This window comes from Scyliorhinus torazame, chromosome 18 (assembly GCF_047496885.1).
Source record: "Scyliorhinus torazame isolate Kashiwa2021f chromosome 18, sScyTor2.1, whole genome shotgun sequence".
Lineage (NCBI taxonomy): Eukaryota > Metazoa > Chordata > Chondrichthyes > Carcharhiniformes > Scyliorhinidae > Scyliorhinus > Scyliorhinus torazame.
Genome location: NC_092724.1, coordinates 132007482 through 132024795, shown reverse-complemented (window position 1 = coordinate 132024795; position 17314 = coordinate 132007482). Strand labels below are relative to the sequence as shown.

General features: G+C 45.3%; 1 protein-coding gene across 26 annotated transcripts in view; it reads left to right on the top strand.

The window, feature by feature from the left end:
- The window catches only part of LOC140395507 (RNA binding protein fox-1 homolog 3-like), a 513254-nt gene that overhangs the window by 411677 nt on the left and 84263 nt on the right, over positions 1–17314 (top strand). For 25 of the 26 annotated variants that reach the window (XR_011936222.1, XR_011936221.1, XR_011936219.1 and 22 more), the window contains exon 5: positions 5884–5976. The exons of the other annotated variant lie outside the window; for it this stretch is intronic. Coding sequence is in view for 17 of the 25 variants with exons in the window: in XM_072483384.1 (XP_072339485.1) it covers positions 5884–5976 (93 nt within the window). In the remaining 8 variants the exon portion in view is untranslated. The remainder of the gene's footprint in view (positions 1–5883; positions 5977–17314) is intronic. 26 annotated transcript variants of the gene reach the window in all.

Below are 17314 nucleotides of genomic sequence, written 5' to 3'. Positions count from 1 at the left end.
AGTTTCTGACACTCCCTCCTGTAGATTCTGGCTCTGTCTGCATCTGCACCAGTGATGGGATCATACTTTCTAGAAGTGCAACACCTGTCTGGGCTACAACTGTTCCCTGGGATTGGGCCGCCCACTGATTGTCCGCTCCCTCAGGAGTCCCTGCCTCCACCTGATGCAGCACGTGTGTGGTGCTCTCCAGAGGGTGATCCAGGAGCCTGATCACTAACATTACCCACTGAGGTGATAGGCTCTGTTAAAGTGGATGGTGAAGATGACAGAAGTGTTGAAACGTCGGTCTTCCGCGGGCTGGTACTCCGGGGTGTGCTGGGGACCTGGCTGGGGGCGCAGCGACCCCAGACAGCCTGGCCTCGCCTGATGGTGATCCTGCAAGACAAAAGATATGGGATGAAATCTTGGGAAGGACTGGTCTGTGGAAGATGGGTGATTCTCTTGCTATGGGGATATCGCTGTTGCATTGGACTCTCACTTGTTTGGCACCTGCCTGACCTCCATCACAACCAATGCACTCTCCTCGGCCGCCTCCATGACTTGCAGGGCCCTCAACCGGCATTTCTGCGATTTCCCCCTCCCGGCTTCTGGCTCGCATGCCTTATCCTTGGGGACACAGAAAGTACATAATGAGATGCTTGGGGGGGGGTTCTATTGGGGGGGGCGGGGTCGATAGCTGGTGGCATGTGTGTACAAAGCTCCTGGCCAAAGAGGGCACTGCATTTGTTGGGTTTGGTAGAGGACGGGACGTAAGGGAGATGCAGGCTGGTGAAGTGTTGGTATCCAGGAGATTGGGGGCTCATATGAAAAGTGAGGGACGAGAGTGATGCCAGGGGCACAGAGATGGTGACTCATCTGAGCTGGCCCAAGGAGGCTATTCATCTTCTTTCGACATTTTGTGCCTCTTACTGATGTTGCCAGCACTGACAGCCTCTGCCGCCTCTTCCCAGGCGCAGTTCAGGAGGGCAGGCCCGAGTCCCTACCCCACCCTGGGGAAAAGGGTATCCCTCGTCCTCTCAATGGCATCCAGCATTCTGTCAATCTTGGACTGCTGGAATCGGTGGGTGGGGGAGGGTGCAGGGGCAGGTCTTCATGCTGCCACCTTCTTGGCTGGAATGACAGTCTGTGGTGAGTGGAGCACTTATAAACAGCTCCAGCTTGTCAGGCACTTTAACGCGAATCCAGCGGGACCAGGAATTGCTTGCGTTTCAAGTAGGCAGAGAGCTAGCCCATTTACATAACCTGAATTCACTTCCGGCGGAAGAACATGGGCTGGATTCTCCAATTTTGAGGCCATGTCCGGAGGAAGTGTCTGGTCTTACGACCAGCAAGTCGGCACCACCCCGCACCGATACGGATGCAGAATGGCCGGGTCCGTGGCCGCGCATGCGCCCGGCGGCTGCCGTACCGTACCACATGGCGCCAGCCACGCACTGACCTGGCCTGCCAGATAGTGCACCTTTGTAACCCCCCTCGCCACCCTCAGACCACACACCCACCAGTCCGCCCTGCCCCCGCCTAAGCCCACCCTGCCTGCGGAACGGCTCCCCCCCCCCCCCCCCAGCCCGCCCCGACTGTGGCGGTGCTGGATACAGTCCACAGCCGCCACGCCAAGTTCACGAAAGTTGAGAGGACACAAATTCCACCCGTCGGGGTGGAGAATCGGGGGAGGGCCTCAAGTGATGTCCTGAGGTCGTCCCAACGCCATACAGCGTACTCCTCAAGTACGCCTTTTTTGAGGGGGTGGAGCATCCACAAAACAGCACCGCCGACGGTTTCGCTGTAAAAAGGGATTCTCCGGCCGATCGCCGAACGCGATTTCAGCATCGGCACTCGGAGAATCCTGCCCATTGTCTCCCGAACGGAGAATCCAGACCAACATGTTTACTATATTGCTTCCTACTTGTTTGAAGACTAATCCTAAGACTGATGTTCTGAACATTCAAATTAGCAGTTGTACCAACCTCTACAAAGAACAAGGATGACAGAGAACAGGAACTCAGATGGTAGATGTTATTAATAAAATTGTCCTGCGGTATTTTTTGATTGTCATCTTCAGACATAGCCTTGAGCATGAATCCAGTGCACCACTCCCATCCTCCCATAGATCACCCAACTTCTCTATTGAACAAAGTGTTACCATTTCCGTAGAGCTGCCACTATCCTCTCCTTAACCTGCACAAATAGTAACCAGTTCGAGCAAAATATCTCAGAACATCTGCAATTCCCATGAAATAGTTGGTCATTTTTGTTGTGGCTTTGTTTTATAAACATCCAATCATTTTGATATAAAATGCTTTTTATTTTCTCACCCAGCCATATTAAGTCGAAATATCTTAAACAGAAAAAAAACCTCTTATCTTCCTTATTGGTGCAGACAGCAGAAAGATATGCCACCGGAAGATGATAATCAGGTTAAATAAGTTTAACGCTGAGTAAATAAATGGCATCTATAAAAGATATCTTGAAGAAATGCATTTTCAAAGTAAGAAAGAGCATTTGAAATGGGGCTGGAAGGCTGCCTCGGCGGCTGAAGGGTTAAGCTTGCTTAGGCAATTTAATTTGCAAAAGAATGTAAACCCCTTACGCACGTAAGATACAAATTTATAGTTTATGGTATAAATATGATTGCACGAAGGGATAAGCAAACAGTCCAATTACAAGGCAATTTGAGGTGTTAATTGTCTTTTCTCTCTCTTTCCTGTCTGACAACAGAAGTTCTCTGTCCAAAGGCCTGGGATCACAAGACTTGAAAATGTACAGTAGCTCTTGGCTACTAGAAGTCATAATTTGGCGACGACATTTGAAGCGCAGTGGGCTGATTGTTTTTGCAGGCATAGGGATTCTAACCATGATGAAGGACCTCATTCTGTCCTCTATATGTTAACTGTGTGGTGGCAAACAGTTACTTTTTTCTCTATGAGGAATGGTGTACAGGATACTTATTACTATAATTACCGCATTAGAAAAATTCTGACATGCAAAATTTATATGATGTGGATATTGTGGCTTTCGAAGCCAGGAAAACAAAAATAATGACCAGGCAAGCTTGTAATCATGTGCCTGAGACTATAAAGCATTTTAATAGATTATTACATTTATTAAGTGGGCAGGCTGAACAGCTCCTATTTTTTTTTTAAAGAAAATTGCTTTCCTTGACTCCGTCCTCCAGTATAAAAAGCAGAGCAATCCTAATCCAGGAGAGCGGAGTCGCTTGACCCATATCTGTGGATAATGCTGAAGTGCTCTGTCATATTTTCTGAGGAGTCATCTCAAATTCAACAAACAGCTTTGTTCCATTGATGTGCAGCAGTCATCCAAGTCCAGATCAATTTTCCTTCAGATACCAAAGTATCTTACTAGGCCGAGTGGTGTAGATGCCCTAGTCTGACTGGAGTTCTTTTCAAGAAGCGGATTGATTTCAATCCATTATTTTCAACTGAGCTTGCTAGTTAAAATTCCTTTGACGTATGGAAAGCAACAGCTGTTGTGTCTACCCTGAAGAAGGGTCAGAGACCCTCATCCGACTATCCCATCCACCAATAAATGGAAATTTATAAAAGCCATAGGAAGTAGAAGTATTTCAACCTTAACAACCTGTGTCATACCTTCATTTGACTAAAAAGCAAACCTGTCACATATTTTAATTACTTGTCTAAAAATAGAGCAATTCTCCCAATTGCCAGTACCAAGTGAGAACATTAGCCCTGGCCATTTATAATAATCTTTATTGTCACAAGTAGGCTTACATTAACACTGCAATGAAATTACTGTGAAAAGCCCCTAGTCGCCACATTCCGGCACCTGTTCGGGTACACCGAGGGAGAACTCAGAATGTCCAAATTACCTAACAGCATGTCTTTCGAGATTTGTGGGAGGAAACCGGAGCACCCGGAGGAAACCCACGCAGACACCGGGAGAACTTGCGGACTCCGCACAGACAGTGACCCAATCCGGGAATCGAACCTGGGGCACTGGAGCTGTGAATCCTTTTAAGCATCAAGACATCCCAGCTTCATTGAGAAGATGAGATGTCATGCCCTAAAATACGTAAATTGTTTTCTAATTGGACACGAGTTTTCAATTAACTAGTCTTATTGCTTTAGCATCATAGGGTCTTTGTCAGAAACATATTTGACTCCGTTCTGTTTCTTGCCTTCATTAAAGCCAGCCTTGATACATACAACAGAAGGGACATTATCTCCTTTCTTGATGATACCAGCTTCCATAGAATGGTTAATTATGAAAGGCTAGCAAAAACCAAATCAGTCAAGGCAGAGAGCGTATTCAACACAGACTGGCCAAATGGCAACATTCAGCAGAAAGGGACCAATCAATAACTGTTAAAATGATTGATTGTGGTGTTTTCAACCTTTCTCCACACTAATGCATTCAAACTCCCTCCAATTACAACAATTCAGCTCTTTGACCTGGTAATCACATCTGACCTAAACTGGGGAAAGAAAGTGGCAAGGGTAAGTGGAAAAGTTGGCCAAAAACTGAGAATCCTCAAGAAAACCTGGCTTTCCTCACCACTGTTGGCAACCTTTGAGTACTACAATGCCAATATCCACTCTAGTGATCCAATATTGTGGCTCTGCTTAGCTGACTGCACAGAAATTGGGTCTAGATCCATGCAGACTAGTGAATTTGATGAGGATATCCTCTCCAATGCCAGACTTTTTGCAACTGTGGTGAGCTGTCACGGCTGTCAGTTCTCTGCAATATTGTGACATGAGCAGCACTTGCGATCGTTTGTGTTTAAACCAAACCTCTGTATTTTTGTCAGGAATCACAAGAGCTGCACCTCGACACTGTACTGCTACCCACACATTACTAGCAGCAAAGCTTCACACACGGCTTGTGGAAGTACGTGCCAGACAGTGTCTTCACTCGGAGCCCTCGTCTATACACATAATGTCATGCATATTATTAATGATTACTTGCTGTGCTAGAGTTGCTGAATGTGCACCAAACAATGGGCCTATGAGTGACTTGCCCATTTCACCAACCGTTACAAGACAAAATAAAATCGGAGATATTGTTGTTTATGTTTGACCATGGCTGCATCATATATGATGTGGCATACAACTAAAACAAAGTCAGAAATCAATATCCGATTCACCCATTCTTTCTCAAGACTGTTGGATGTCAAAAAGCCTTTTGCGACCTTCACTGCAACAAAACAAAAGGCCAGTACCATTATATTTCATTTGGATGAACTAATTTCCAGCCTTTGCTACTTTTTGTTTCATTTTATATATGGTTTCAATTCAAATCAAGATGGGATGTCAGGAACTAGAAAGAACAGTTTGGAACCCAGGACACTACCGTTTGACCAGCTTCCATGAAATAACCCAAAACCTAATGTAATTCTATGTCAGCATAAAGGAAAGAAGCAAAACTCTGAACTATTTTCTTATGTTTCACAATTGACCTTATTGGTTTGTTTCCAAAAGGAAAGTGATGAGGCATGAAGGAACTTCATTTGAGCTGTTGAAAATTAAACTGGTCTGATCTAGATCTGTATTTTTTTGTTTAAATGTCCCCACTTTTTGACTCACAATCATTGGAAACTAACCTTTCTCACCAATGGCAAAAATATCAGATACAAGATCCTTGCGAGCGTACTGCAGCAGAATGACAATTGCAATCAATGTGTAAATAATCTAACCATTTGTTTTCAAATGCAGCAACTATTTCTTTCCCTCTCAGTATACTTTCCATTTCATATTCTTGGGTCTGGTTGCTCTGTGGTTTCCTAGTATGACTTTGCTATCTTTGATGTTCCAGCTGGTGTACTGAAACATATCAGAAGACTGTCTTATTCCCTGTATAATCATATGCATGTCTCTCTTTTCCTTTTCTCTTACCTGCATGCAGGGATTTGGTTTCGTAACTTTCGAAACCAGTGCTGACGCGGACAGGGCACGGGAGAAATTAAATGGAACAATCGTAGAAGGTCGTAAAATAGAGGTGCAGGTCCAATCTTTCTCTTTCCCCCACTTTAAATGTCTCCTTCGTCATTTTCCATTGTTCAGTTTGTGTGCATTTTCCATTTCCTCCTTTCCAATTTTCCACACTTAAATATATTCCCTGGAACAGATGCCGCCATTTCACAAAGGAATCACGGTGCCTGGTTTGGTGTTGCACATTGCTCTTAAAAGATAGTGACGGGCTTGAGATCAACAATGAGTAAAAAAGAAAATCCTGTGAAAACCATAGCTGATAATGCATACTGCCAACTAAAGCCACTAGATAATCAAGGAAAACTCTTTTTATCAGAACATCTTATTTCTGCAATAAAATATGCTTTACCTGCAGTTTAAAACCAAGAATACCTGAAAATTCTAAGGACAGTGTTTCACTGCAATTTCACTTACTACTAATGCATTAATAGATAGGGTATCAAGATAGTTGATTAAAAACAATACACGTTATTAAAATAGGGCATAGGTATTTTGTGCTTTCTTCATGCATGGTGACATTATTTTAGACAGAATGTTCTAGTCTAATGTAAGTCATATAATCTTGGTCAAACGCTTCCTGTGCTGGGGGACAGTTAATGTGCCCACTGCCTTGTTTTCTAAAATCAAATGTGAGAGCAACTTCCTGAAATGGAAGAATATGTGCCCGAGCAGGTTGGATATATTTTAAAAGCTTTTAGAACAAAGAGTATACTCTTGCAGTTGTTATAAGCCAATCTTTGATGTGATGTTTTTTGTTACTCATTTCCATTAGTTATTGTGTTCACCTTAAGTCTCGCTAATGAACTCTGATATTAAATAAATCTCATGGGAATTAATCTACAAAGCTACAGCATAACGTTAATGCTCAATTCTTTCAACTTGAAGTTTGCAAGGCTTAGCTGGAAACAAAAAGAATTGAAATGTCTTGGAGGTTAGACTATTTACTTTGCTGTCGCACAGCACAGGAGACTCCTGCAATACAACGCAAGAGGTTTTTTGGCATTAATGATAGATTAGTACATTTGCTGAACTGAGACCAGTGCAATGTATTACATGAATCAACAAGAATCGGTATTGATAACAAGGAATATATACTTAATTACAAGAGCATTGTAAGATTACAATCAAAATGCTGGCTTCAGTTTGCTGGAGCCCAGTTTTCGCAGTCAGCTGTGAAGCAACAGCGCTCTCCGCTGACCCCAAAGATAGCTGCCCGCAAAGATCTAGCGATCTCTGTGGTGCAGATTTCACATTTCCCGACATCAAGGTGAACCTGGCATCAAGTCAAGGGGATCGCCAGCAACAGTGATGTCGTCAAGCAGGGTAAACAGCCCACCACATTGAAGAATTCCCATGGACAATAAACCAGGAAGTAACTACACTAACCGTAAAACATATAAAAGGTGAATGATAGTACAATAAAGATTAGGGCATACATGTATTAAAAGATTATTGATTTTTTTTTAAATCAGAGTGGACAATATATAAATATAAAACCAGTTTTCCAAGGCCAGAGAGGTTTTTCTGTAGTAGCTGAGACTTAGTACACTGTCTAAAACTTGATTACACCACATTGTCAAGGCATTTTTTGGACAGCAACATCACAATTTGAAAGGATAAGTTCTTCTCAATTCAGTGATTTCTATACCACCTACGGAGACCTCAACAGCACACCCTGTGGAAGAGTACAGAATCACTGGTCTATAGTTTTAGCTGATATCGGGGGCGGGATTCTCCACCGGTGGGATTCTCCGTTTTGCCAGCGCCCGGGGGTTTCCCGACGGCGTGGGGCTGCCCCACAATGGGAAACCCCATTGACCGGCCGGAGTAACGGAGAATCCCGCCGGCGGGTCGGGGCAGAAATGTGGCGAGGCGGAGAATCCAGTCCCAGTACTTTTCAGAAGATACAAATATCTGTAGAGGGACAGGTAGAGGAAGCAAGGGGCTGCAGAAGGTTTCGGACAGGCTAGGAGAATGGGCAATAAAGTGGCAGATGAAATACAATGTGGAAAAGTGTGAGGTTATGCACTTTGGAAGGAGGAATTTAGGCATAGATATTTTCTAAATGGGGAAAGTCTTAGGAAATCAGAAGCACAAAGGGATTTGGGAGTCCTTGTTCACGATTCTCTTAAGGTTAACGTGCAGGTTCAGTCGGCAGTTAGGGAGGCAAATGCAATGTTAGCATTCATGTCAAGAGGGCTAGAATACAAGACCAGGGATGTACTTATGAGGCTATGTAAGTCTCTGGTCAGATCCCATTTGGGGTATTGTGAACAGTTTTCGCCCCGTATCTAAGGAAAGATGTGCTGGCCTTGGAAAGGGTCCAGACGCGGTTCACAGGAATGATCCCTGGAATGAACAGCTTGTCATATGAGGACTCTGGGTCTGTACCTGTTGGAGTTTAGAAGGATGAGGGGGGATCTTATTGAAACTTCCAGGATACTGCGAGGCCTGGATAGAGTAGACGTGGAGAGGATGTTTCCACTTGTCGGAAAAACTAGAAGCAGAGGACACAATTTCAGACTAAAGGGACGATCCTTTAAAACAGAGATGAGGAGGAATTTGTTCTGCCAGAGGGTGGTGAATCTGTGGAACTCTTTGCCGCAGAAGGCTGTGGAGGCCAAATCACTGAGTGTCTTTAAGACAGAGATAGATAGGTTCTTGGTTAATAAGGGGATCAGGGGTTATGGGGAGAAGGCAGGAGAATAGGGATGAGAAAATATCAGCCATGATTGAATGGCAGAGCAGACTCGATGGGCCGAGTGGCCTAATTCTGCTTCTATGTCTTATGGTCTTATAGTACATGTGGGTATTGACAAATACAAGTAAATTCTCAGTGAGAACAAGCAAATAAAGACACCAACATTAGTGCAGCTATTCATACTCATCCTGATTTCTTCATCATTCAAGTGGATTGGAGCTGGAGGGTGGACTTCAGTAGTAGAGAAATATTAACCTCGCTCAATACTACCAACTAATACTTGAAATAACCTATTTGATGACATAGGTACAAGAGAAAAATTGCAACATCCAGTGTCATCACAACTCTACATTTTCTTTGAGGTTCGGGAATATTGGGCGGGATTCTCCGACCCCCCACCGGGTTGGAGAATCCCCAGGGGGGGCGGCGTGAACCCCGCCCCGTCGCCCTGACGCCCACTGCCGTATTCTCCGGCCCCATTTTTTGGGCGGGGGCTGGATTCACGCCACACCGGTCGTGGCCCCCCCCCCCGGCAATTCTCCGGGCCCCGATGGGCCAAGCGGCCGTCCGTTTTTGGGCAGTCCCACTGGCAGGGGTTACGTATGGTCCCACATGGTGTGACCTGGCAGGTAAGTCGGCGGGGGTGGTCCTCGGGGGTGGGGGTGCAGGGGGAGCCGACCCGGGGGGGGGGGGGGGGGGGGCCACGGTGGCCTGGCCCACGATCGGGGCCCACCGATCTGTGGGCGGGCCTCTTCCATGGGAGCACTTCTTCCTTCCGCGCCAGCCCCTGTAGGACTCCTCCATGGCCGGCGCAGTGAAGTGATTCCCCCGCGCATGCGGGAAAATACGGCAGCCGGTCTGTGCATGCGCAGAACAACGGCGGCAGTTCCACGAATGCGTGAGATCACTCTGGCCCTTCGGCGCATGCGCGAACATGCGCCACCCCTTTGGCGCCGGCTGGAGAGGTGCCAACCCCTCCGCCGTCCACGTAGCCCCCGAGACAGGTGAGAATTCCTCACCTTGGGGGCCCATTGACGCCGGAGTCGTTGCCGCTGGTTTTCCCACCGGCGTGGGGACTTAGTCCCCGGAAGGGAGAATCCCGGCCATTATGTTTACAAAGTTAATACAAGAACCCGACACAGATTGGGTACAAATGGAGGAGGCATCCTGTAAAGGAACAACCCTCCGGGCCCTGGCCACAGCAGCACTCCCATTCTCTTCAACAAGGTACACAATGAGCCCCGTGGTAGCGGCCACGCTGAGAACGTGGATCCAGTTGAGACAGCACTTCGGGATAACCAAAATGTCCCTTATGGCTGCCATTTGCGGCAATCACAGATTCCCCCCAGCCATGCTAGCTACCACCTTCAAAAGATGGAGGCAGGACGGGGGCACACTGACGGTCGGGGACTTCTACGTAGGGCACAGACTGCGACACTGGACGAACTGATGAGGAAGTGGAAACTAGCAAGAGGACAGGAATTGAGACACCTTCAAATAAATCACTTCCTCCGCAAAGAGACCATAGGTTACCCTGGGGCCCCAGAAAGCACACTACTGGAGGACCTGATAGGCACAAGCAGCGAGAAGGGGGGGCTATGTGGGAAAATATACGGACAGCTACTGGACAGAGCCTGAACACCACTGGACGGGACCAGACAAAAATGGGAGGACGAACTGGGGACAGAGGTAGGATGGGGACTCTGGAGCGAAGCACTGAGCAGGGTGAGCTCCACCTACTCCTGCGCAAGGCTAAGCCTAATGCAGCTCAAAGTGGTGCACAGAGCGCACCTGACCAGGACCCGAATGAACAGGTTCTTCCCGGAGGTGGAGGACAAATATGAGCGGTGCCAGAAGGGCCCAGCCAACCACACCCACATGTTTTGGGCTTCCCCCAAGCTTGCTGGGTTCTGGACAGCCTTCTCCGAGGCAATGTCCAAGATTGTGGGGGTGAGGGTGAAGCCATGCCCGATAGTGGCAATCTTCGGGGTATTGGAGCGGCCAGAGCTACAAATGGGGAAGGGGGTCAACGCCCTTGCTTTCGCTTCCCTAATCGCACGCCGGAGAATCCTGCTCGGCTGGCGATCGGCAGCACCACCCACAGCTGCAGACTGGCTCACTGACCTCTCGGAATTTCTCCACCTGGAGAAGATTAAGTACGCCACTCGAGGGTCAGAGGAAGGCTTCCTGGATACTTGGGGGCTGTCCGTCGGCCTGTTCCAAAACCTGTTCTAGGCCAGCAACGAGGAGTAAGGCAGGGAAAAAAAAAAGATGAAGAACCAAAGGACTGCGCAACCCGGGGGGAGGGGGGGATGGGGAAACCACAAGAGAAGAGGAAGGGTGCTGAAACCAATGGGGGGGGAGGGGGGAAGGGGGGATATCATAGACCGATCCAGAGGGCAGCAAAATGTACGTACAGTTAAAGTCAAATGAAGGACAAAACAAACCTCTCTGTAAAATAAAGCAAATTAGCACGGGCAAGAAAAATGTAATGTATGTAAGTAACAACTGTTTATAAATATGAGAAAAGCCAACAAAAAGATTTTCAAAAAAAAAATGTTTACTAAGTTAAAGGCAGGTGATTAATTTGCATTTTCTTTTCCATTTTGAAACTGGAATGCCAAAGATTTTGCAAAACTTTCTATTACATTCAATGAGATCCAAATACTACTTTATTAATAAATAGGAGCTCAGATGGGCGACACAGTGGCACAGTGGTTAGCACTGCTGCCTCACGGCGCCGAGGACCCGGGTTCGATCCCGGCCTCGGGTCACTCTCCGTGTGGAGTTTGCACATTCTCCCCGTGTCTGCGTGGGTCTCACCCCCACAACCCAAAGATGTGCACGGCAGGTGGATTGGCCATGGTAAATTGCCCCTTAATTGGAATTTGTTATTAAAATGGGAGCTCAACATGGTCAGAACAGCAGGTGTAATAGTTCTGGTTGTAATATCTATGAGTGCCCATTTTTGTATAATTCGCTGATCTTACAATCAGCCAAAATTTTCTGATAGACAGGGTCTTGTGAATTTCACAAATGCACAGCAGGGTTTAAGCTTGAACAGTCTGTACTGGGAAGTGAATCTGATCCAGTGCTCAATGCTTGAAACACTGCGCCTGGGTTCTTCCAGTCCATCATCACTGACCCACACTATTTCTGTGTCACTTACCTGTGTGTACTTCCATCTCTTTTCATTTATGAAGTTCATGCCACACTCACATAGATCATTTCATAGCTTCTTATTGAAGGTAAGCATGTTATAAGAAAAGGCACTTAGTTTAATATAGTTGGCAGTGTGTGCTTTGAAGTTAAATTATTTGTCGATTGCATTTAGATCTGCACTACTGCCTGGTACTGGAAATCTTTACTTTCTAAAATGTGTCAAGGGAACATGACATTTTTTTAATTCTGCATTTGTTATTAAAAGGGAGTTTTGGCGTGACATTTTCCCCCAAGTGGGAAAACAAGCAATATTAATAGCAGAGAATTTTCATTTTGAAGCTGCTTTGCAACCAAAATCATAAAAATAAATAATATTAGCATTACCGTTTCCTCAATTTGTTGTTTTATAGAAGTGAATAAATTCTACTGGTTTAATCTAGTTCTGACGATATCTAGATGAATACTGGTAGTATGGTTAATCTTTTACTGAGCAGTAGGATTTCAGTACAATTATGATGAACCAGATTATCACGGAAGAAAATTACTGGAAATCTTTACTTTCTAAAATGTGTCACGGGAACATGACATTTTAAAAATTCCGCATTTGTTATTAAAAAATTACTTCATGTTAACACCGGCATATAAATGAGACAACATCAATGTACCCGGCTCTCCTCTCACTGTCAAACCCCACAAACACTGAGGTAGGTCTTGTCTTGATGACAGGTCTCGATGAGCTGTCATCAGGGCCAAATCGCCTCTGGAAATGCACGTGGGAACCAGACAGCACAAAATGGAAGGGTGCCTGGAACAAAGGGGATTGTCGCTTAACAGACCCAATACCATGTGATTACCACATCACCTTATGTTGACACTTTTCCACATGGGTTATCTGAACAGGGATGATACTCAAACTCAAAGCTTAGAACTCTCTGGAAAGACTGAATTGTCTGTTGTTAACCAGTAATTTTAATCAAGATCTCTATTAAGTCACTTATAGGTTTGCTGGATAAAATATTCCCGCTGGCAGGGATGGGCAAAATTTGGGGTCAAACGTTAATAATATTCATTAAGAAATCCATGAAGTAATTCAATTGAATCCTCTTTGCCCAGAGAGCAATTAGAATATGAAACCTGCTAACTCATGAAGTAGTTGAGGCAGCCAGATGAGTGCATTAAGGGGAAGCGAAATAAGTTCATGCAGGTGAATGGAATAGAAGGATATGCTGATAGAGTTAAATGAAGTAGGGTGGGAGGAGGTTCATATGGAACATAAACTCTGGCAGAGACATGCGAGGCAAAAATGGTCTGTTTCATTTTCATAAATTCCATGTAGTTATATGTTGACCTGAAAGTGCCTCCCAGAATAAGCCTCCCAGGTTTACTGTCAACAGCAGAGTAAAATGCGGCTTATGAAAGTCCTGGGAAACCAGGAACTCACACAATCCACAGATTGAAATAATTGGATTTATGTTCCTGCACCTCCTTTTCAGGTCACCAGAAATGAAGACGTGAGAGTTTCAAAGCCACATGTGTGAATTCCTAGCCCACACTCCTGCATGTTGTCACCACCTTATTGAAACAGCAGGATGCCTAGCAAGGAGTTGTCAAAAATCCAGGGAACAGTGTCGGTCTCTTTTCCCTCAGACATCCAGCTGAAAATTACAGCATCACTAGGGAAACAGCACAGTACTGAGTCAATTACACATGATCCCCCAAGAGCACAAACTGTCAAGAAAGCTCTGTACAACAGACATCCAAACAGATCAAATCCACAGGATGACTACATTGTCTTTCTCATGGCTCTACCTTTGGTCTAGCATTCTCAAATAGAATATAAGGAAGTGGTATGTTGAATGTATTCAGAATTGGTGTGCCAAATATCTGCTTATTTTGGTCATTGTGGATTAATGGGCACCAGTTGGATTTTTCTGGTAATTATCTCTAGTCCGTGGACTTGGAGTCTTTAGATTAACATATTTATTTAATTATGAACATTCTATGTTTACTGTATATGTTTGTATGGAAGCTATATTTGTCCAGAATTAGGATAAATGGTCGGCACAACATCGTGGGCTGAAGGGCCTGTACTGTTCTATGTTCTAAAACATCAAGCGAGATTGAATGGCCTCGTCGTGCCTGACCTGATGACGTGGCAAGGCCAGGCGAGATCCAGATTTACATATTTAAGTGAGCCATTAGCTCATTTAAATAAGTCAGCACCCAATTCACCCGAGGCCCATGCCTGCAAGGCCACACTATGGCACCGTTTAGCACTGGTCCACACTGACATGGATCAGGTGTAATGACACCTGGTGGGGTGAGCTCCCAGGCCATCGGAGGCCCCTGGGTGGTTGGGCTCTATGCAGGGTGGTTTCCTGGTTCTCCTGCTGGCAACTTGGCACATTGACACTGGCAGTGGTGATTGGGTGGCACTGCCAGGCTGGAAGGGGCACTTCCAGAGTGCCAGGTTTACAGTGTCAAGGTGCCTGACTGCCAGTTTGCCCATGCCAGGGATCATGCTCGAGGGTGCCCTACCCATATGAGGTGAGATAAGGGGGGGGCTTGAGTTTTGGGTATTTTCGAGGTCTGGAGGTGCCGAGGGAGGGTCATCGAGAGATCAGGCGGTATTTAAATATGGCGCCCAATCTCTTCCTGCTCTGCCAGGCTGACCTCATCGGTGCAGGAAGTGAGGTAGGCGTTCCCGACTGTGTCCCATTTGATATCGGGATCGTTTTCGCCACTGCAGGCACCAAGAAACACCCTGCAATACGCACCCAAACGGGACTCTGTTTTTTGGGCGTTAAATCACGCCCATCATTATGAATCTTGAAAATGTCTGAAACTCTAGATATAGTGATGAGAAAAACAGCTTTGCAGTCCTTTGTTCTAGGATACCTTGAAAGGAATAGGGAACTACATCTCAGGAGGTATTGCTTAAAGACAACAGTCAGATGTCATGAGATTGATCAAGATATTCAGTGATAGCAGATGGCATGTGAGGTGTAAGTGACCGTATTTCAGAAGTTGGCATTACTGACAGTTAACACAGAAGAAGTGCTTTTGTTGTTCTTTGCATTTTGAGGCGATTACTTATACTTTTAGATTTTGTAGATGTGCTATCTGTACTCAGTGCAGTTCACTTATATGTTTAGAATGAGTAAATAATTTGTTTATATATAGGTTGAATTTGTGGCTGAAGGGATGGTGTCAGGGGGAGGGTTTCAGATTCCTGGGGCGTTGGGACCAGTTCTGGGGGAGGTGGGACCTGTACAAACTGGACGGGTTACACCTGGGCAGGACTGGAACTGATGTCCTATTTGCTAGAGCAGTTGTGGAGTGTTTAAACTAATGTGGCAGGGGGATGGGAACCGATGCAGGAAGTCAGAAGGTAGTAAAACAGGAACAGAAACAAAAGGCAGTAAGGGGGAAAGTGTAAGGCAGAGAAGCCATAGTCAAAAATCAAAAAGGGCGACAGGACAAGGTACAGTGACCGAGGGGAGCTCAGTGACTAGGCCCGTAATACTGAAAGGAATAAAACGGGAAGTAAAAACATAAATGGAAAGCGACGCGGCAGGTTGTTACATGAAGATATGGGTTCAACGACAAGGAAAATTAGGAGAAAAGTTAAGAGGAAAAATAACTTAGGAGAGGTTACTGATCAAGGTGTTAAGATTCAAAACAGAGGTATAAAAGCCAACATAAGTGTACTTTACCTGAATGCTCATAGTATTCAGAATAAGGTAAATGAGTTGATGGCGCAAATCATCGTGAATGACTATGATTTAGTGGCCATTACTGAAACATGGTTAAAGGATGGTCACGACTGGGAGTTAAATATCCAAGGGTATCAAACTATACGGAAGGACAGAGTGGATGGTAAGGGAGGTGGTGTAGCTCTGTTATTTAAGGATGACATCCGGGCAATAGTAAGGGATGACATCGGTGCTATGGAGGGTACGGTTGAATCCATTTGGGTGGAAATCAGGAATTGTAAGGTGAAAAAGTCACTGATAGGTGTAGTCTACAGACCACCAAATAGTAACATTATGGTGGGGCAGGCAATAAGCAAAGAAATAACAGACGCGTGTAGAAATGGTACAGCAGTTATCATGGGGGATTTTAATCACATATCGATTGGTTTAATCAGGTCGGTCAAGGCAGCCTTGAGGAGGAGGAGTTTATAGAATGTGTCCGCGATAGTTTCCTAGAACAGCATGTAACGGACCTACGAGGGAACAGGCGGTCCTAGATCTGGTCCTGTGTAATGAGACAGGATTGATTGATGATCTCATAGTTAGGATCCTCTCGGAAGGTGCGATCACAATATGGTGGCATTTAAAATACAGATGGAGGGTGAGAAGGTAAAATCAAACACGAATGTTTTGTGCTTAAACAAAGGAGATTACAATGGGATGAGAGAAGAGCTAGCTAAGGTAGACTGGGAGCAAAGACTTTATGGTGAAACAGTTGAGAACAGTAGAGAACCTTCCAAGCGATTTTCCACAGTGCTCAGCAAAGGTCTATACGAACAAAAAGGAAAGACGGTAGAGAGAGGGAAAAACAACTGCGGATATCTAAGGAAATAAAGGAGAGTATCAAATTGAAGGAAAAAGCATCCAAAGTGGCAAAGATTAGTGGAGACTAGAAGACTGGGAAATCTTCAGGGGGCAACAGAAAACTACTAAAAAAGCTATAAAATGAGTAAGATTTTGAAGAATAAAGAGATTAACGGTGATGGTGTTCGGGCCGGAAAGTGGAGCGGAGTCCACAAAAGATCAGCCATGATCTCATTGAATGGCGGAGCAGGCTCAAGGGGCCAGATGGCCTACTCCTGCTCCTAGTTCTTATGTTCTTATGTTTGCAGCCTTAATCTCAGTCTGATTTTTCTTCCTCATATCTTTGAGGAGTTCAGGTGACAGCATGCAATGTCTTCCAACAAACCAGAACACAGTGCGAAGTGTTCAATATTTGCCCCTTGGATATTGTAATTATATATTTCAATATCGGGCAGGTAAAGACACAATTTGGCTCATGGGGAGGAGAGGAATTCCATTCGGGAGTGACGAATGACAGTGCATCAAAGGGTAAGCTGAGCATAAAATCTTCCTGAAAAAGCAGACAGGTGTAAGGGCATCAGGGCACCAGAATTTGCACTGCGGTTTCTCACTGGCACAATGTTTACTTCCAAGATTTCCTGCATTGAATGCAACACGAATGACAAAACTATTTCAATTTACCTTTCTATCCTTTGCACCACATTCGGCTTGGACAAACCAAGCCTCGCCAGCTATCACTGGGAGAGTAAGTCCATAACTTACACAGTTGAGACCTCGGTATGTAGTTCGGGATCCTCTTGGAAGGAGCGACCACAATATGGTGGAATTTAAAATACAGTTGGAGGTAAAATCAAACACTAGTGTTTTGTGCTTAAACAAAGATGATTACAATGGGATGAGAGAAGAACTAGCTAAGGTAGACT